The 22168-nt window shown below is 40.1% G+C and overlaps 1 protein-coding gene across 2 annotated transcripts in view; it reads left to right on the top strand.

Moving 5' to 3' along the window:
- Window positions 1–22168, top strand: part of MEGF10 (multiple EGF like domains 10) — a 67539-nt gene that overhangs the window by 1811 nt on the left and 43560 nt on the right. For both annotated transcript variants that reach the window (XM_058823365.1, XM_058823364.1), the window contains exons 2-6: window positions 1032–1133; window positions 1810–1910; window positions 6843–6935; window positions 20384–20630; window positions 21148–21268. In XM_058823365.1, coding sequence (XP_058679348.1) covers window positions 1032–1133; window positions 1810–1910; window positions 6843–6935; window positions 20384–20630; window positions 21148–21268 — 664 coding nt within the window. The remainder of the gene's footprint in view (window positions 1–1031; window positions 1134–1809; window positions 1911–6842; window positions 6936–20383; window positions 20631–21147; window positions 21269–22168) is intronic.

Genomic DNA, 22168 nt, shown 5'->3' with positions numbered 1-22168 from the left:
CTCAGGCTCAGAGAGGGGCTGAGTGGAGGAGAGGCAGAGCTGGGTGAGCTGTTCAGTGTTCTGGCTGCTCCTGGGAATCAGTCCTGCTGCAGGAGCTTGCCACGCATTCCTGAATTTTCAAGCTCCCTTGCGCAACCCAGGACTGGCTGCCAGCACAAACAGCTCTCAAAGAGTTTTCTAGGATGATTCAATATTTTCCCCCTTTGAGACAGGGTTCTGCTCCTCTTGTGTCCTACTGACAGCTTTGGAAGCTCTCAGCATGGATTTGTTTCTAGGACACTGTATAATTGTGTAATTTGGCAACAAATAATAGTAGGATTTTGTATAGTATTTCTGGGGGTGTGGTGTGGGTGGTTCTCTGTTAAAAATTATCCAGTAAGCAAAAGAAATTATGGTCTTCAGTATTCATTAATTTCTGATTGCTGAGTAGACTGACTGGTGGTGTGCCTGTAATGTAATTTTCCAGTAATTACTACTCAGGTGTATTTCTGTGTTAACATTCATTTAGTATTTAAGTGCACTGGATGTCTTCCTATAGGCCCAGCTTTTTTCTTGTAAAAACTTGATCCATATAGGGATCAAGTTTTTAAAAGAAATTTCTCAGAAAGTCCTTTTTTTTCTATTTTGAATGATAATAGAAGAAACCTCATTTTCTGTCTCTGTAACTAGTTGTTCAGTTATCTAGTTCATTAATAAAAGTTTCTACAGGAGAACACCTAAAATGCACTACTTCCATTTGCTGCCTGTTTGAGTTACAGCCATTCTGACTTTAAGAAAAGTCAGGCTGACATTACATTTCTTTAAATGTCGAGTAGTGGAATTTCATCAAATGTGTTACACAGTATAAACATGATGACTCTCTGCATGCTTATTTTTCTTTGCAAGCTTTCTGTGTCACTTTTTTAGGCATGAGTATTTTGTTATATTTTTTCCATTCTGTAACAGGATTCTGTAAAAGACCTAAGTAAATGAGACTGTACTAAAAGGACTTGCTTGATGATCTCCCTTTTTTCTCTCTGTCTCTTCCCTAGTTACTCAGTTACAGTGCAAGAGTCATATCCACATCCTTTTGATCAGATTTACTACACCAGTTGTACTGACATCCTAAACTGGTTCAAGTGCACACGACACAGGTGATGTATAAATCCTAATATTGTCAATTTGCTTATATTGTTAAAAATCTTGACTCAAAATCAAGCATCATATGTAGGATTTTTTAGCAGTACTGTCCACCCTGTCTAACTGCTGTGATTTGTGTCAGCTGGAAAATGCCTGTCCAAGCAATGTCACATAAATTTTAGTAGCAGGTTGGGGTGTACCATCCCATGGAGTGCCAACAGAAAGCAAACAGCTTGCGAAAAACTAAATTCTCCAGACCCTGCAAGGTGTATCTGTTCAGAAATATCACAGGGAACCCTTGTGTTCTGGGGGAAGTAAGTTTATGCTTCTTGAAAGAAAAGTGATTTGTTAAAGGAAACTTCCTGTGCAAGCAGAAAGCAAGCAAGGGTTGAGTGATTAAAAACTGGTGACATCTGTAAAGAGCATTTTCCTCAGAGGAATATGCCCATAAGTATGAACCATCACAAGTGAAAAATTCCCCATTCTTTTCCTGCTTTCTGACCACCCCTGAACCTAAGGCATGTCAGGAAACCCCTTGGACTCTTAAAATTAGCAACAGATAAATCAAGGCAACTTGGAGCACTTTATTTCTTTTCTTATGACACCTGAATGTTTTATAAGATGTGTAAGAGCACATCCTGTGGTGCTTCTGAGCCAAGGTATGTGACAAACACTCCTTCCTCTCTTTAGGATCAGTTACCGCACTGCCTACAGACATGGTGAGAAAACGATGTACAGGCGCAAATCCCAGTGCTGCCCTGGATTCTATGAGAGCAGGGAGATGTGTGTCCGTAAGTTCAGCTTCTTGTTACCATTGTTTTGGCTTTGAAACTGTGCTGACTGGTGTGACTCCCCTCCCACCTGATGGGTGGTCTGTGGAGGCTGGCTTGCAGGAGCTCAGTTACTCGCCGGCAATGTGTTTGCAGCTCTCGTTGGAGCCAGCTGAGGCTGAGCAGATGCAGGTGACAGGATGGTTGGATTTTAGGTGTCTGCATGGCCAGCCAGCTTTCATGTGGTTCTGGCTAATGACCGTGTGGAAAATGCGTTGTGCAAGCATCAGTGTTTTAAACACAAGGTTTAAAACCATGAGGGACGTGGAAGTCTTTTCTCCTTGGAGCAGACCCCAGCAGATCCTCATGCTGAGCCACTCTTGGGGGTACAGAGGTCTGTAACAAATCTTTAGAGGTCTCAGCACCTTTTTTGGGTGGCACATACCTCTGTCTAACCCAAAATCGAGAAAATTTGTGTCTGGGGAGTCTGGAGGCACCCTTGGCTCCGTTCTTTGTCTCTCTCGTTTGGCCTTGTGCGGACCTAGGGAGGTCTTAAAATGGTGTTTGATAAGAACGTGTTTTATGTCCTGGAATTTGAAAAGAAGAAGCTTTGATTCAAAACATTTTCTGCTTGTGCAAAAGCAAGGTCAAAATATTTTTTAGAAAACTAATATATCTGATAATAATAAACTAATATATCAGACTGGCAATGCTTTTAGCTTTTTTTTTGTAATATGTATATATTAGACTTACAAGAACCAATTTCGGACTACATTTGGTTATTATACAGCCTGTGTGAATAATGATATTTAATTTTTTTATGAGGTAGAATACTTTTTGAAGTGTGTTACAGTTTAATTCGTGATGTGATGACAGGTGTGATGGTGATTCTCTTATGTGACTGCAGCTTTTACACAGCTATAGCATATGTAGTAAATTCATTGTGTTAACACAATGACATTCAGAACCTGAAAAGTTCAAGTACCATTGGACATACTAATTTTTCCTGTTATTACATGAAAATATGCCTGATTATGGTACTCAGGACATACCTGCTCTGACTTCTGAAGTGATTGTGCAGTGCCTTAGACTTTAAATCATGTGAAAATACAGATCCTTCAGTGTAGCTGAGTTTGCAGTTATTTGACCTTGGAAGAAAGAGACCTTCAGTCTTTATCATCTCCAGCTGGAGCATTTTCATTACTGCAATTTTATTTCCATGCTGTGTAGATTATTTTCTTTACCTAGTGGAAGGATGTAAGGTGCCTCTAAAAGGCTAAAATTCTTGTGTTGCTGTTGACATTTTGTTGTTTGTTTGTTCCTTTATTTGACTTCTCAATTTAGAAAGGTAAATTAGAAAAGTCTACTGTTTAGATAGTTTTTGTATGACTCGACATTGCATTAATTGAAATTTCATTGCTGCTTCTCAAAAATAATAGGAATCTGTGTCATTTTGTCTTTAGGTGGGTTGACATGAAAGTGTATTTTAATTTTAATTCCAACATTATATGCAGTCAGTACTTGGACTGTTTATAAGAGTGTAGTTATCTTGTTAGTGAGTACTAATTCACTTTCACTAAAAAAATGTGCTTTGTGCTGTCCTCATGAAACTCCTGTTCACAGAGGGTATAAATAATGCACAAATTTCTCACCTCTGTCTCCACTACTGCCAGCAACTCTGTGGAGCAGTAGGTGAAGTGGACTTCAAGCTGTTATTTTAGTCTTAGGTTTAGACCTGACGCATTTTCTGAGATATCTAAATGCAGTTTATATGCGGATACAAAGGCAGAACAGTAATTCTGTGAAGTTGTGTTAAGGAGCTGAATCCTGGCAGAGTGGGTGACTGAATTTCTTAGTTACTCCAAAGAATTTCTTGCCACTTGTCTGCTACTATCTGTGGCAATCCCTAGGAGATTTGGCATATGAATACTAGGCTTAGCTACAGACTAGAAACTTTTTCAAAAAGTGCAATTTTTTTTTTTTTAGCGTGTTTCTGAAAAGGAAGATTTCAAAGGTTTTAAGACATTTTCTAGTGGCTTTCTTGAAGGTGGACACACAAGCAAAGGCTGATTGTTCCTGGCAGCTTGAACATTTGCCTCACTTAGTTTCTAACATCGTAGTACATTTCTAAGCATCTTAATGGAGAAGTTTTTATCAATCTTAATACTGAATTTCCTCAAAACATGAAATAGGAAATGCACCATCCATCTTAAGGTATAACTGGATATCATTCACTTCACTAGCAGTTAGCCATCAAGCACAGGAAACAAGGATCAAACAAGAACACTGTATGTTCTAGCATACAGTGTAAAAGTGAAGGATATATTTGAAAAAAACATGTTTATAGTGTTGTTTAATAGATAATTTATTTTTTCCCATGACAAATGCTTGTTTCAATTAATTTGGAGGAAGTTGGAGCTAAACCTTGCAGTCATTTAATTTATGTGCATAATTACATAGGAAGTGTTTCAATTTTATGTTAACTGATTTATGGCTGGCTTTTCAAAGTGAAAAAGAAACAGATCCTAAAATGCATGCATAAACTTACATCAAAGACAAAAATACATTTTTTCAAGTTTTCTTTTTAACATCGGATAATGAAGGCAAGAGTGTAGAAAAGATCTTGAAAGAACAATAAGGCACAAAAAAAGGGCAAATAAGATGTAAAAGCCAATGTGCAAGACTAAACCCAGATTGCTTTTCTTACAATAATTGAGGTTTTTCTTGCAAAAAAAGAAAACATGGCAATTGCTGCCAGGGAGTTTTTTCACACTCATCAGTAAAAAAAGAAGACCCTTCATGTTAAGTTTGTCACCTACACCTGCGTATAAGCATTTTTTTTAATACCATGCCAAACAATTCAATAGAAAACCAACAGAAAGTATTTCATCTGTTCCTGGTGTTATTCACATCTTTTCAGCTTCATCTAGGTCATTTTTCTGTTGTCCTCACCTCTTTGTAGCTCTGTGTAGTAAATTTGGACACGGTTCTCTCATCCCCATGTCCACTGCAATATTCTTTTTTAACATGTGCTGTCTCTTACAGATGTAGGATTCACTTGCCAAGAATCAGTTAGCCCAGAAGGTGTCTGGAGAATAATTTCTTTTGGTTAGGGAGTAGGTTTTTGTGTTTATCCAGAGTGTGGCTCCATGTTCTGAGCGCGGCATGAGGGGCAGTGCAAGGAGCTAGGTCTGGTTTCTTGCAACTTCTTTATTTTTCTGCTCTGCTCCAGCTGCCTCACAGAGGAGGTGGTGGAGCGTTGCCTCATTGTATGTGGGGCTCGGTGCTCAGAAATGCGGGCTGGGGATGTTTGCATTCCCTGGGTCGTTCCTACGAGTGCTCGCACTGCATGTTTACAGTGACCTGCTCCTGCCTCACGGCTTGCTGGCAAGGGTTTCACACATTTGGTTTGTGGAGAGCCTCAGGGCCCAAGGCAGCACTAACTAGGAAGCAATCTCCAAAGATGCAAGTGATTCACGTCAAGTTACAAGAGTAATGGAAAATTGTGATGTATTATTTAAACTCAGTCTTTCCGTAACGTAAATAGGCAACAGCGCTCTGTGTTGATGCCTTACTTCATCAAATGTTTAAAAATTATTATTGTCCCTGTTGATTTCTAATGAAGATCATTTTAATGCACATCTGAAAAGCAGCTTGTTAGAAATAGTTGAGAATTAAAACTGAAGGCTGTAAAAATAAGCAGTTAATGGCTGGGATCTCATATAATCAAAAATTTTTATTTTATTGATCTTTGTGTGGTTTTCCTTTTTCTTGGACACACTAAATGTAAAGATGACCAATGTGCTTCATCATCTTTTAATTGAGAAAAGCCCAGAAGTTGCAAGTGTTTTACCTAAATACCTAATTACTCTAGAATAGTTTCAGTCATTCAGAACCCCAGTGATTCATATGTAGCCCCATGAAACTCCTTTTTAACATCTGCTTTGTCTTTTTCCCTTTGACTTTATATTCATTTATATAGCAGTCAGATTTCCAGTTTCTCTGGAAATGTTGGTACAAAGAAAAATCTCATCCTGCACTCATTTTCTAAGTTTTATTGTTGTTTAAAGTGGAAGGAAATTATTACAGCACATGTATTTTGGAAAATTAGGGGTACTTTGTGATTAATATGATGGCAGCAAATTGTTGCTGGTCAGAGGTTTTTCCTCTTGGGTGTATTATGTTCTGGCATTGATAATGCTGGATATCAAAGTAATTTCAGTTTTTTCTTAGATGTTTCAATCAAAAGGTCTGTTTCAAAGAAGGACTTATCTTAGAAACGTGTTTGCAAATCATAAAAAAGAAAATAAATTTAAGTGCACCCTGTTTAGCGCTTAGAATAAAGGTTGCAGTGATTCATAAGTTTTATATGTCATGCTTTACTTCAATCGCTGTCACTGTTTGTTTTGTTCTTCAATTGAACTGTGCAATCATTTGGAAAAGTTGATACTAAAATGTCGGTATGTTGCAAATCTTACTTTATCCATGCTGTTGCAGAAGAGCATTTCTTTGGATGCCTGCTGAAGTTCCCCTCTTTTTTCTTGGCATGAGGGTCACAGGATGGCTGAGGTGGAAAGGGACCTGTGGAAGTCATCCCATCCAAGTTCAGGCAGGGCCAGCCAGAGCCTCTTGCCCAGGACCACAGTCAGATGGATTTCCAGCCCAGATCATACTTTGACTCTTTTTTCATTAAATTTGGACCATTTCCTCTGAACTATTTGCGTAATACTAACACATTTTTAGCTGGATTCTTCAAACTTAGGAGAAATGGAAGAGACTGAAGTGAAATATATTTTTAATAGATGCCACCAAATACACTGGTATTTATTTTGCTTTTAAGAGGTACTTGAGACACGAAAGAACTGGGTTAGGACTATTTTAGAGTATTTTAAAGAATATTTTTCCCAGTGGTAGGAGTTCTGTAATTGTTTTTTTTATTCCCTTCTCTGACAGCTCACTGTGCTGATAAATGTGTGCATGGCCGTTGCATTGCGCCCAACACCTGTCAGTGTGAGCCTGGCTGGGGAGGACCCAACTGCTCCAGTGGTGAGTTTTCACCTGCTTCTGCCTGTCTTGTACTCTTTCCGTGGCGTTGTCCTCTCTTTTGGGCAGATAATCATCAGTTCTGTTCTGGGCTTCTGCTCTCTGATCAGGGCTTTTTTCTGAGTTATCAGGTTACTCGGTGTAACCTGATTTTTCTTCATTTACTTGCAAACACTGTTCTCATGTAGCAGCACTAATGAGCTTTCTTTTTTTTTTTTTTTTATGTACTCGGAGACATGCAGATTGCACAGTATCTGGAGTAAAGACATAGTTTTATTTTACATGTAAGAAAATCTCACAGTTTTTACTTCACTAATGTGTGAAGTTTGATGGTGCCAAGTCACATTTAAAAGCTATGAGGAAAGCCTTCCTAGCAACTCTGTCCTCCTTTTTCACTCTGACACTGACTCAACCATTTTTCCCTTCTCTCTTCACTCCCTGAACACTCAATGTCTTTCCATTGTACTCTGGTCAAATTTCTCCCACTTCCTTCCTTCTCCTTTCCCTTTGCATGTGCAGGAGATGAGGAGAGTAGAATTGTGTGGAACACAAATCATTATCTTTTCTTCTGAAATACAGTTTCTCAGAGTAATTTTCCAATTCATTATACTTCTTTATTTATTCCAGCCTTGTGGCTATCTTTTTAAGATCTTTAAAAATGTATTTTTGAGGCTAACATAAAACCACATATTTTGATACAATCAGGTTCAAGGTGGGTCTCTGCTAGTGATTGTGCAGTTGAAAGAAATGTATTTTAGCCAACAATAAAAACAATTGTATTTACAAGTTAAAGTCCATAGACCTTGTAAATCTCTAACAAACAAATTGCAAAGATATTACACTTCTAATTTACTTAGTACATGATTCCTATAAAATTAATAACTCCCATTATCTTTCTTTTAAAAAAGGGGAAATGTTCTTCAGTTTTCAAACGTTGCTATCATAATTCATCTGGAACTGATCTGTTGCTCCAGCATCATATTTGTTGGCATGAGGAAGAATTTAACTCTTTTAAAATTAACTACATTTGTTATGTAGTTTTTTTGCACGCTTACATGGGATTCATGTATAGCTCCAAAGAAACACTCAAGTTTTGCATAAGGCATAAAACTGAAAGAGCCATTGTTTTTTCACAACGGAGTGTTGCTGTAAGACTGGTCTTAATCTAATGTACTGAATTGTCAAAATAAATTGTCAAAACATGCTATCTTTCTTTCTGAAAACCTTATGCATTAAGCTCTTCTGTAACTAATCAAACATGCAGAAGAAATGTGAATCATTAGACAGCACAGATTGCAAAATTACTGTTATTTACTGAGATTTTCAAGCCTGAAGGTGTGCTTTAGATGAGACAGGAACCTCTAAATCTGCCTTTGGAAGAAACCCTTCCTCTCGCAGGATTTCTGTCTGGTATGATTCACTCTAGGTACACCTCCAGCTCTTTTCCTCTGCTTTTTTCTCAGCTGGTTGCCTTTTGTGTACCTTTGAACAGTGATCTCTGGAGAGGCTGGTGATCCTCTAAAGGCTCCTGAGTGACATTAGGGCTCCCTGGAGCTGCCAGAATTCGTTTGGGATTACTGCTGTAGCCCTAGGAGAAGGGGTTAGGCTGGGGAAGGGGAAATTTCTGTGCATGTGCTACAGGAAGGAACATTTGTTCTGGGATTTATCCCCTTCTGCGTGCACAAACCTGAGGAAGTTGCTGATTTCCCCCGTTTGTCCTTCTGAGCTTGAGAGCTGACGTTTGCTGCTATCTGTCCATGATCTCCTTATCTGAAGAGCTACAGCACAGGTCAAACTGAATTGAGGAGTAGTGGATAGTGTTGGAAATAACAGAAAGTGAGAGGGGCTTGGCTTTCTGAGCTTTCTTATTGCTTGCCCTACACAGAAGATTTTGGCGCTCTGCCTTTAGTTGTATTTTCTGCATGATCCCCAACTTGGTTTTAGCTTTAGTCACAGAAAGGTGCAGTGATACAAAATAAAGATATGTGCTTTTTTTAAAATAATGGTTTTTTATATAGCAAGTTATTAATTCAGTAGGAATATGTGCATGTTGCCCTACTGTAATAATGTCCATCAAATAATCATTTTCATTACTTACCTGAACGGTGGAACCATTTTTGAAAGACAGGCCATTGTCTTTGCAAAGCAAAGGTTCAGGGATTTTATGGCTTGTGATGACCAGATAAAATGCCCTGTCTCAAAAAGAGATATTATCCTCACAGTGTGAGGTATTAGGCCAACTTCCAGATGCAGTCATCTGTTCATTTTCATGGATTCACACATACGGGAAGGAACTGTTCTACCTAGGGACCAAACATTTTATAAAACTGCAAAAAGAAACATTTTCTTCCAAATTGCTGTCCCATCTCTATTGGAATTGTTTATTCTCCTTACAAAGGAATTTTATCTGCAAGTATCTGAGAACAGATTTAGTCCTGTTACAGCATCTGCCAACCCCCAAACTGATTTTTATCTGTTGTTTCTCAGGAGGGAATAAATTTTTTGGGTGACTCCCATTTCCTTTTGTAGCAAATATTGCCTCCTTATTGCTGTGACTCCTTGCCAATTCCTGAATGGTTTAGGTTAGTGGCTGCTCTCAGTTTAGGGAGAGGAGGCCTAAGGTTTGACTGGAGTGCTGAGCCTGTCTTTTTTCAGTGCTCACTTCTAACCCAGACTATAACTCTGCTCCTCACCACATCCTCTGCCTTTCTGAAAAAAATTACATCCCAGCTGAGTGGGAAGCAGGATTGGATCTATTCTTCAGCAAGGAAAACCTGAGTTGTGGCTTAGCAGTTTTGTTAATTAAATAATGTTTCCTTGGGGAACATTTCTGCACAAGGTTTAATTTTTCTTCAGGTGTTTTCTTTTTATTTAAAGGAAATAGAGTGTATTAGACAGTGTTTGCTTGCAGTGAAAGTCAGTGTGGGGTCGGTCAAGAAAGTGATGATTATGTGGATATACCTGAGAGGAAACACCACTTGGATCAAGAGATCACTCCTTTGCAGAACATTGCATTCTGGTGGGAGAGATGACAGTCATGCAAAACAATTTATTCCAAGACAGATTTAGCGACTGAACACAATAGTCAGGATAAAGGAGTGGACAGAAGATGTGTTGAGTGAGAGGAGCAAGTGAATCAGCACAATCCATAAGTTTTCGGTTCCCCTTTGAAGAAATACTTGTGAATTCCAGGAATAGAAGTTGGTAATTTCTGGGCTAGGGACAAGTGCAGTATTAACAAAAGTGCATAGAGTGATAAATGTAGGTTAAACAGATAGATTTTATTGAAGAACAAACAAACTGACACAAACTTTTGCCTCCCAAACGAAACTGTTTTCTCCAATTTTTAACTGGCACGTGTGTGATTGGGTTGTTTTTAAGAATGCTTTTGAGTACAGGTTGAGAATAGAATAGTCTTCTGTAGAACTTGTGCTAATAGTTGAATTCTGTGCTAATGTCTGTGTAGATGTGGAGATGATCAAACCCTGTTGTTCATTTGTAATTTATGTTTTCTGCTCACACTCCTACAACACTACTTTATCTCTATTTATAAATGTTATTTATTTATATTATTTATAGATATGTGGTATTATTTATATTTATACTATTATCTATATTATAATGGATTATACATGAACCTGATTGTCAGTTTTGGGTGAGTGTGAAGTTCAGATTAATTTCCTTTACATCTATTTATATATGTTATTTATTTATATTATTTATAGATATGTGATATTATTTATATTTGTATTATTGTCTATATTATAATGGATAATACCTGACCTGATTGTCAGTTTTGAGTGGGTGTGCAGTTCAGTGGGTGTCCTGTCCACAACCAGGACACTCACTTTGTTTTTTTCTTCTCATGCCTAGCAGTCCGCAGATAATTCCTTCAAAATCAATAGGACACTTTCTGGATAAGCTGGAGCAGAGGCAGAAATCAATATTACACTGACTAGTCTGAAATGGTTATAGCCTTGTGATCCCCCCCAGCTGGCATGAGTGGTAAAGCAAAAAAGGGAAAGACATGTCCTTGATTTATGACCAAACAATGTTTGTGAATATGGGAGTGGGATTTTTCCATTTTTATTGTGCTGAAGTAATCTTGATACTTGTTTGAATCACTGGGTTCTAATTTGTAATTTGATTCTGTTGGTGATTAGCAGAGCTTTATTGGGACTATAGTCTGAAGTCATGGGAGTAGAAAAAGTGGCGTGAAGACATAATTTGTCTCCGGGGTTTTGTGAAGCATGAGAAGAAAATTGGATTTTTCCTTAATACATTAAGCTGCAGGTCTAAGGCTGGCACCTCAGAGAAACCTTTACCTTTAAATGGGCTTTATTAAGGTAACTTTTAAACCACAGCAGCTCTGCTACTATCAGATTTCCTTCACAGCCGTGGGTGTTTTGTAAAGTTTGCAAATTCCATGAAAATCTCGCTGTTTCCTCCATGGGCCTTGGCAGATGCAGGCCGTGGCAGAAACTGGATCCCTTGGCACTGCTGTGTGTGGGACACTCACGTGAGCCACGGCAGTGCCAGTTTCCCAGTGCAGCCCTGGATTTCCTTTAACCCTGCAGAGGTGCATGTATGAGTTTTCCAAGTGAGACAGCCTCCGTGGAGCCTGCCTGGAGCCACCTTGCACACTGATGGCACAGAGTCCTCCTAAACTGAGCTGCTTTTTCTGGGCCAGGGCATTGCTTTCCCTTTCCCTTTTTCTTTCTTTCTTTTTTTTTTGGACCAATGCAGCTTGCAAGATACACTAAGGGAGTTAGCTCATCCCTGAGTCTTCCAGGCCATCCAGCAGGCTGCAGAAATAAGTTCTGGTTTTAACCACATCCTTGCATTAGGAAGGCTTGGTTCCCAGAAGTGGGAGCTGGTAAACACACAGAGTGTCCTGGCAGACAGCTATTTTACTTTTATGGAAAATGTAGAGAAATGACTTGTTCGAGTAACGCAGAACTGCCCCCAGCCCAGCTCCCAAACAAAAGTGCCAGCAGGTCATAGACAATCTTAACCTTGACCTGTTCATATTTAATGTGTCTTCCCTGTGTTCACTGCCCATAATTCTTCTGTAATTATTGCTGCTGTAACTTCCCTGACTGACTTCTCCTCAGTTTTTCCAGCTGAACACTTCATTTTTCCCTTTAAGGAGGCTGAATATCTTTGAGTTGAGAAACTAACCCACCAGCAAGTCAGATGAGGTGCAAATAGGAAAAACAGAAAAACAGATATTAATGGAAGTTGCCATCACCTTCAATTTTAACAGTCACTGCAGTGTCACTGTGGTAGGTAGCATCAGAATTTCCAGGGCTACATAGCACGTCTGCTTGTTTGGAGGTTCAGTACAACTATGCATTTGAAATAATAATGTTCTTATGTTTAGCGTATCTTTGGTGCTGTGAACCATTTTGCTTTGGAAGTCCTAGGGAAATTAATAGATTTTATGGCCATGTGTTAGAATTTTGCTTAATTACAGTATCACTCTTTAAGCAAAAGTAGAAACAAAAAAAAAGCTTTCTACAACACAGAGTTACTAAATTTACTTATATTGAGATATACTTAAAGGAAGGCATTCCAGTAAATGGTGGTAGTTTTATTGCTTTGTAAATTTTTTCTGGACCAGAGAAACTTTTCATTTCTGCTTTTCACCATTTTGGAAACCCAATAATTTGTACTGTTTGCCTAAGCTGATTTTTTGACTAAGGTCTGTGTTGGTTTTTTTTTTTTCCCCCTACTAACAGTGCCTAAGTATTTTTAGTGCTGATTTCATTTCAATCTGCCTTATGTATTGGTGAGCTTATATATTTTCAGTGGCTTGCTTAGTAGGTTTTCAAGGATGTGAGGGATAACATTTGTGGCCAATTTAAATAAAAACCAAACAATTAAGATGACCTTCACGTCATTGCAAAAAGAAAAAAAAAGGAAAAAAACCTAACTTATGGTTCTACAAGGATATCTATGCAAAATCAGGTCATGGGAAGGATGTAGTACAAGCAAGTTCTTAAAATTTTTCCTATAATAATTATTATTTTTAACAGGTTTTATCTCAGTAAAATGATAAAATGAACACCAACAACCATCTGTGTGTGTTTTCCTTATCAATTATCCATCCTTGTGTTCTGCTGTCCAAAGCACTTTAAAGAGTCTTGGAAATTTATGGCATGTGAAAGGCATATAGTTCCAGTCTTTCATGACATCTGAAAAACACATTTTCATTGTTCTTCCACTTCACGGATCAAAAGGCTTTTATAAAGTAAACAAGAAAAAACCCTGAATTAAGTTTAAGCTTAGCATTTTGAATAAAAATCCTTTCTTATACACAAAACAAAAAGTAACAATGAAAAATACGCCACAGGCTAAAAGGCCTACAGTATAACAAATGCAATCAGAGAGAAACAAAGGACTGAAAGAAAATTCCAGATCCAATAGACATGGCATTCTGAAAAAAAAAAAATTCCGTGCATTTTTGTGTCTGGGATGTAGGTAAAGTAGGTCTTTTACTGAAAGACATTGGTATTTTGTAATTATTATGAGTGGTTCTCTGAAGGAAAATTAGGAGTTTTTATTAATATGCATGTGTCATTTTCATAGCATTTTGAGATGACTAGAACAGAGCAAAATTGAAAAAAATTACATGGAGAATAATCCATGGTTTTATGAAATAACACGTTGAAGGTTTTCTACAGGATGTTTTTATTCTAGTTTTCAGAGTAGCTGGCTTTGTTTCCTGGCTTTTTTGACTCATCTCTGAAGTTTCTGTTTGCCATGTTCCACATTTGCCGTCCAGGCTGACAGACAGGCTGATGTCACTGGGGAATTTGTGCATCTTGTCAAATTTAAAACACACTTTGAGTATTTATAGCTTTCAAAATAAGCTGGAATTTACTTTTACTTGGATTAAATTCCAGTTGGGAGAATTATTATCTGTTTCCTACCCTGCAGAATTATCCTAAGGGAAACAAGTACAATCCATTTAGATCTGCAGATGGAAGTAGCAGAGAGTAGTTTCAAGAATACTCTCTAAACTTTCCAGTAGGTGTGATGTGACTATAGATCAGTGATAACATCCATATTTTTGTCATTTTTTTTCTTATAAAATCAACAGATTTCCCCTCTGTTGACTCTTGGAAGTCTCACCTTGGGGTATGTCCAGGGATTAGCAATCTTGTTTGTAGTGACAGGACTGTCAGTGGAGTACTCCTTTGGATAAATCACAGTTTTCTCAATATTGTTCTTTTTTTACTCACACTGTCTATGGTTGGTCATTGGGAAGGTTTGGGAAGGTTTGGGAAGGGAAAGTTTGGGAAGGTTTGGGAAGGGAAGGTTTGGGAAGGGAAGGTTTGGGAAGGGAAGGTTTGGGAAGGGAAGGGAAGGTTTGGGAAGGGAAGGGAAGGTTTGGGAAGGGAAGGTTTGGGAAGGGAAGGGAAGGGAAGGGAAGGTTTGGGAAGGGAAGGGAAGGTTTGGGAAGGTTTGGGAAGGTTTGGGAAGGTTTGGGAAGGTTTGGGAAGGGAAGGGAAGGGAAGGGAAGGGAAGGGAAGGGAAGGGAAGGGAAGGGAAGGGAAGGGAAGGGAAGGGAAGGGAAGGGAAGGGAAGGGAAGGTTTGGGAAGGTTTGGGAAGGGAAGGTTTGGGAAGGGAAGGTTTGGGAAGGGAAGGGAAGGTTTGGGAAGGTTTGGGAAGGGAAGGTTTGGGAAGGGAAGGTTTGGGAAGGTTTGGGAAGGTTTGGGAAGGTTTGGGAAGGTTTGGGAAGGGAAGGGAAGGGAAGGGAAGGGAAGGGAAGGGAAGGGAAGGGAAGGGAAGGGAAGGGAAGGGAAGGGAAGGGAAGGGAAGGGAAGGGAAGGGAAGGGAAGGGAAGGGAAGGATGTTGAAGCTGTGGGCAGCTTCACTTTGTTTTCCATGCTGAAGCAAGGAAAATCACCTTTCACTTACTAAAGGCTGTAATTGCTTGAAACTTTCTGCAGAAACTGTGTTGGGACTTTTGAGGGCAGAGAGACAGCAATATGTATATGTGCCAGTGCTGGGTTATTTTAAATTTATACTTCACAATATTGCATTCCAAGGGAGGGAGTATTTACTCCCTGCTGTCTGTGGTAGGGAGTTTTGTTTTCGTTTTTTTTTAAAAGGCCATAAAAATACATAAGCCTACTGAAGTGATAAGAATCTCCTCTGTTTTCCAACAGTGGTATGTATTTCCAGGAACACACTGCAATGTGTCTTGCAGAAAGATGGGTAAGATAGACTAAAATCTCATTTAGTTGTCTTGGTACTGCATATGAGACACCTGCAAGAAACTGACAGCAAGGACTGTAAATCTTAGTTTTGCTGTAGTTCTTCTCCCTCCCCAATGGCACAAAAAGAAGTTATCTTTAAAAATAGCATTGCAATAAACTGTCTGGCTTGAGTATGAAGTTATAAGGGAAATTGGGGCATAGTTAAAAGGTAGTTGCAAGTTAGAGTTTCTAAGGAGGTCTTTCTTCTAAACTGTTTTTTGGCTTGGTCTGATAGCATTATTTGTTTATTATAGGCCAGCCTTTAGAGGAGTGCAGAGTTTTAGATGATCAAGGTGGGTTTGTCAGGATGAACTGGGAATTGTTTGAAGTTTTTTTGTTGCTCTTTAATGAAATCAACATTTTTAAGAAGCAGGAAAAAAACTTACAAGCACGTGACCGTATTTAGTTTAAAATGTTTTTTGCTTATAAAGAGCAATAAAGTAGTTACCAAATTCTACCCATGTGTTCCAGATTGCTAGAAAAAAATAATTTAAAAAGATAAATTAAAATATCACAGCTCCTACCACCCCAGCTTGTAAATTACAAAAACCATTCTCACAAAACCACATTTAAACCAGAACAATAACAATGTGCATTACAGTTATTTTACAAGGAAATCATATGCTATACAGGAGAACTTTACATCTTCAAAGATGCTACAAAAGGCCCCAAACTGGTGGCATTTTCCATCACAGTTTTCAGTTTTTTCTCAAAGATTGTTCTTTTACCATTGACTCCTTAAGCTTCTCCCTGCTTCTCGAGTCACTTGGCCCTCAGTGTCACCAAGAATTGTTATGATGGTAGACCTTCATACTTAGAGATTCTTACCATAGTGTTCATGTTAAATAGAATTTATGCAATGCAGCACTTTTATTCCAATTCCTGCTTTTGCTCAGCAAAGCAGAGAGCAAAGTTCTCCTTCAGGTGTCTGTGGCGTTGTGATGTGCTTTGTGCATACTGTGGTGAGAAAAAAAGATATTCCCAGTAGAGTAGTAAAAGAAAAAGATTATAAGAAGATGTGACATTAATACCACAGTGTTAAAAGTGGTGTTTATGTGTATTTTGTTTTTTCCGCTACAGCATAAGATGAAGGCAGAAAGGACCCTGTGAATCTGATACAATAGCTGATGGGGGGAGGCTAACTAATTCTTCTGTTTAAAACATAAAAAATACCTGAGGGTGAATATAATGTGTGAAAGGTAATGAAGGCCTTGTGTAAAGCAGGTGTTCTGTGTAAGACGGAGCAACAATGAGCCAATTCTCTAGGATCAACACAGAAAATTAATACTGGTTTCCTGGCTGGGTTTGGCACCTCTGAGTAGTTCAGGCTTTGATTGGGGCTGAGATACACCATCCTTGTGCAGAAATAAATCTGAACCTTCCCTTGTCTCTGTGCATTGCTCCCCTTTCCCCTTGTGCTGAGAGAGATGGTGTGACAGCTCTGAATCTGTTAGAAAATCAGTGTATGAGGATTTTTCAGGTGCCTGCTTGTGGAGTGTGCCCTGTGGGCCAGGTGCAGCCAGCACAGCTCTGCTTATTAAACTCCTGCTGACACTCTGCAATGTGGCAGTAGTCATTAGCTAACTCCAGGAATATCCCATTCCACCAAATTAGCAGATATGTGTGACTTCCAGCCCAGCTTTCTCAGTGTTTGAATCCTAGAACTAGTCTGATGTAATAATTGTATAAAAGTAATCCAAATTTGCCACAGGAAATATTTCTGCCCTTTGCCTTCTTTTCTAGTAGTAAACTGAGCATCAGTTTCTGACAAATCACTGTGATTTCCTATGGAGAATTTTATTGATGATCAGTCAGGGGAAATAGAGTTAAAATACATGATTTATCCATCTTGTTCAGTATTATTATTTATTCCCCATAATCCTGCACATTTCTCCACAGTTCTGCCCATAAGTCACAGGTGGATGGAAGGCTGGTGACAGACCTTGTGTGAAGGGTTGTGGCAAAAGTGCACTGTGCTGGGGCCGCCACTGGAACGTAATGAAAGATTGCAAAATCAATATTTGTTATTCACCTGATCATTGCTGGGAGAGTGGTCCTGAGGCTGGGTGTTTGCCAGCCATAGGATGTGCTTTTATTTTAATGATTTCCTGCAAACATAATGAGAAGGTCATGCCAGGAAACTAATTAATGGTTATGTACTGGGCAGTGCATCCTGCCCAAGTGAGGCTGGGTGTTGGATGTGGGGACAGATGCTTGGTAGGAGCAATCACAGACTCATTGCACTGGGTCTTCAGGAAGCTGCAGGAATATTGCTGGCTGCACCAAACACCCCATTCCCAGCAGCTGCTAAAAGAACACCACCACCAAGAATAAATCTCTTGCCACCACCACCAAGAATAAATCTCTTGCCAGCCCCATCTTTGTAGCCAAGGGCATGTTCTGGCTGCCTGCATCCTTGCCTGAGCTCTGCACTGGAACAGTTGTGGTGTGGCATTCAGTCTCAATTCTCCTGTTTATCACACATGTCTGGACAGGGCTTGTTGGGTTTTGGTTGGTGGTTTTTTAATATTATTATTATTACTTGTTTGATTTTTTAATTAATATTTCCATGAGGAATTGTAAAAATTGAAATTTTGTCTGAAACAAAGAAGACTTTCATCTGAATGCAAACTAATATGTTTAAAAAAAAAAAATTAGGGGTTTCTGCTCTGCCGTGATAGAACACATAACTGTCTCAGGCATCTTGACAGCCATACATGTATTTTTTATACCCAAAACAGTTAGTTTCCTGCCCGGTTGAGCAGGAGGGTTACATGTTCTGCTCCATGCAGACATGCTGAAAATGTTTAAAGTTATCGTGGCAAAAGGCAATTTGGGAGATGCAGTGTGCATCTCTCAGTGTGTTACAGAGTGTTGTAGGCCTGTTGTTTGTCCACAGCAAAACCCACACATCCTTAAAGACAGAGGCCAGTAATAAGATGGGCAGTTGTCCTTACAGCCCAGCAGCACTGCTTGGTGTTTATAATACATAACACTACTTTCTGCTGCTCTCTGTTTTATTCTGTGTTAAGTGCTCACAGTATCTCCATTTATGGATGCATGTTCTAGTGACCTATACTGGGGGGAAAAAGGAAAAAAACAAAACAACCTTAAGGAGTAGATTCTTGAAAAGACCCTAATTCCTTTTTATTAGTGTAGCCTGGGTGAACAGCTCTTACAGCTGAATAATTCCTACCCCGAGGAGCATTCTTGAATTACTTTGCATTAGTCTAGGAAAGTGTGGCTGTTCTCTGCCTGGCTTTTTTGCCCCAAGAGAAGACTGGGAGAACAATGGTTGTCAGTCTCCAAGAGGAGAGCCTGGGCTTACAGTCCCTGCAATTGAAGCTTTCCCATTGTGCTGCTGTTATCAACAGAACATAAAAATAAAATCAGATCATTTGACCATATGATTAACACATTCCTGTTGAACTCCAGGTGACCCTAATCTCCTGGCTCTTTACAAAACCTCCTGTGTTTCTTAGGATAAAATTTCTTCCTTAACATTGAGTTCTTCTTTTGATGCTGAAATACCCTCTAAATGGTTTGCTTATAGAGCTTTAATGGGATGCATTGGAGCAGACAAGAAAAGATGGATTTGAGTGATCGTAAAGATGCATTGGATAATCAAATTTGTAACATCCAGATGAAGTTTAACCATGTAGTTGTTAATTTCCTATTGCTTGGTGAAGTGCTTCTTGTGGGTTTTTTTGCCCTGTCAGTATATTTGAGGATTGCAAAGGAAATATTTGCAATTACATGAACAAGTAGGAATTCTATGATTTGCCCAAAATCAGAAGTCTGCTCTGAGCAAGATTTGCAACTTCCTTGTGGGATTAAGAGAGTTGTTGGTGGATTTAGAATACATTTTTTAAGTTAGCTAGACTTCCCTCTGTAAAGGGACGCTCATGGCTTGATGGTTGAGAGTTATAATGAAGTGTCACAGAAATCTTTTATGAAAAATCCTTTCCTTAGGATTTTTCCTCCTGAGAAGCTGAGAGGCCTCAGGAACAAAATGTAAACAATGGTTATCTGCTGCTGTGGAATGCAACAGGTGAATTTTTGATTGGACTCACGTGGTTGTTTCTAATTAATGGCCAATCACAGCTGGCTCGGATTCTCTGTCCAAGCCACAACCCTTTGTTATCCATTCTTTCTTTTTCTATTCTTAGCCAGCCTTCTGATGAAATCCTTTCTTCTATTCTTTTAGTATAGTTTTAATGTAATATATATCATAAAATAATAAATCAAGCCTTCTGAAACATGGAGTCAGATCCTTGTCTCTTCCCTCATCCTTGGACCCCTATGAACACTGTCACAAAGAAGAGTTTTGAGAATTAAGAGATTTGAACTTGTATTTAGTTTTCCACCTCGTGTTTATAATGTTGGCTTTTCTTGAGAAGAATGAATTGCATAAATCACATAAACCAAGTCTGATCTGCCTGCCACAGTCCTTAAGTCTCAGGTTTTGGTTGTTAATTGCTGCCCCGATATGTGCAGGGTATCTCCGTTTCGGCCCGCATGACTGAAGAATGAGTCTGGACTCTTCACTTTTTGGTGTTGAGGTTGTTCATTAATTCTTCTCTATAAAATTTTCTCTCTGCCCAGCTGAGATCTGCTCAGCAGGGCAGCCACAGGCACTCTGACCGCCCCCGAGGCAGTGTTGTCCTTTTATACTACAAACTACGTATAACATATTTACACTTAATTCCCAATACCCATCACCTATGTTAGACAGTGCACTTCTACTCTAAACCAATCACTGCAGAAAATGGAGAACAAGAAGAAGAAGGAGAAAGGCTGGACACGCCCAAGTTCCTCCACCTTGTCCCCATAACCCCCATACCAAAAATCCGAAAATCTGCATTTTCGCCCTGTGATAATTTTATTATTACACCATTCAAACCTGTGTGACTTTCAGGTCCCCATACAAAGTTGGCAACTTGCTCCAGGGGTCATAATCGAATCACCAGGTGCTCTGGGCTGTGTGCCAGGGTCTCCGAGCCCCCTGGCAGGGTCCTGGCAGCTCTGGACACCCGGAGGGATGCACTGAGTTCTGACCCATAAGAACCAAGAAGGAGAAACCATTCCCCTTCCATAACTTCTTTCTTATTGCTGCACAGCCAGCTCACTGCGCTGTAACCACAAAAACTCCTTCTAAAACTTTTCTCCTTCTGCCCGTTTAGCGTGTGACAGCGACCACTGGGGACCCCACTGCAGCAGCCGCTGCCAGTGCAAGAACGGGGCCCTGTGCAACCCCATCACGGGGGCCTGCCACTGCTCTGCAGGCTTCAAGGGCTGGCGCTGTGAGGAGCGCTGCGACCCCGGCTCCTATGGCAACGACTGCCAGCAGAAGTGCCAGTGCCAGAACAGAGCCACCTGCGACCACGTCACCGGCGAGTGCCGCTGCCCCCCCGGATACACCGGCGCCTTGTAAGAAGCGCCCGGGTTGTGGGGTTTGCTTGGGGTGTTGGAGAGGTTAGATTCCATTTAGGGTCTTCATTCTGAGCTGGCGGGTTTGGGCAAAGCCATGCTGGAGGGTGCATTCAGATGTGTGGCCAAGAGGAAAAAGATCCTTGATGCGCATGGGTAAAAACGCACAAAAAGGAGCAGCAGTGGGTTCTTCGTGGCCGTCAGTCTGGCCACAGGTTTGGGAAATGGCATTGAAACATGGAGTTGTTTGGCCTTGGTCATGCCAGAGCTGTGTGAGCAGCAGGGAATGAGTGCCAAACTGCATGTAAAATTACTTCTTGGGAAGGAGTAATTCCTGGAGTGAGAGGTCTGTTTCCTTAGATCCATTGTGTGGGTACCGCACAGCGCTCAGGGCGCATCTCTCTGCTCTCAGAAGAGCTCCACGCTTTTTGGCTGGCAGAGCTGATGGTGATAGCACTGGAAACAAAGCTGGGGCCTGTGCTAACGGGTGTCTGTGCTGTCCCCACCCTGTGCCCAGCTGTGAGGACCTGTGTCCCCCCGGGAAGCACGGCCCGCAGTGCGAGGAGAGGTGCCCGTGCCAGAACGGAGGCGTGTGTCACCACATCACCGGGGAGTGCTCCTGCCCGCCGGGATGGATGGTAAACAATGCTCACTGAAACCCCCACAGCCCCCCAAAACTCCCATAGCTGTGCATCTCCACAGGGAGAAAAGGAACAGGGTAGCAAACGAGGATAGCAAATGTAGTCTGCTTGTAGCCAGGAGTAATGAGAAACATATTTTAGCGTAGGGGACTGAAATAAAACGCTTGCGAAACCATCTGTTACTGAACATGCTCCAGTTCTGCACTGCCTTTTTAACTGTATTAGATTCTGGGAAGCAAAAGACCTGAGTTGTGCTGTGACAAGGCAATATCCTTTAGATCTTGCCTGGGACTCTTTGGTTTCTGCATGTAGGTTGATATTATAGGGAGATGACACTATTGTGGTTATTGATAGTGGGGTTTGTGCCTGTTTTTGTATGTCTAGTATGCATGGAAAAAAGCCCAAAACCTTTGCCTAGTGTGTTCACTGCTGGGGAGGAGATGGCACATCGGATCTTTGACATTATCTTTAGGCTTCCTTCCCTTTTATCAGAGGATAGGGAATTAGGACCTGACCTTGCAGCTGCAAATTACCTTCCCTTGCTATCAGGCTGCCTGCTCTGAGTTGGAAAATGATGCAATTGGAAGGCGATCAAGGCCCAAATAAATTCTTTAAGTACATTTGCTGATAATATTGATGGTGAGCATTTGATAATATTTTTCATTTAAATGTTTCTTTTGTGTGAAAATTCATATTTACTGATCATTTAATTACATATTATATTATACTGAAAATAAGCTGTGGCAGAGGCCAGTTTTTCACCAACTAGAGAGCATGCTATAAAATACAGTCTCTGGTAGTGAGATTATGTAGCACACCTGACTACCCAGCTGGTACCATTACCATTTTTACTTTCTATTGCATTTCATGCTAGAAGAGCAAAATTATTGGTCAAGG

This window comes from Ammospiza caudacuta, chromosome Z, assembly GCF_027887145.1.
Source record: "Ammospiza caudacuta isolate bAmmCau1 chromosome Z, bAmmCau1.pri, whole genome shotgun sequence".
Taxonomy (NCBI): domain Eukaryota; kingdom Metazoa; phylum Chordata; class Aves; order Passeriformes; family Passerellidae; genus Ammospiza; species Ammospiza caudacuta.
This window is presented reverse-complemented; position numbering and strand designations above follow the sequence as displayed.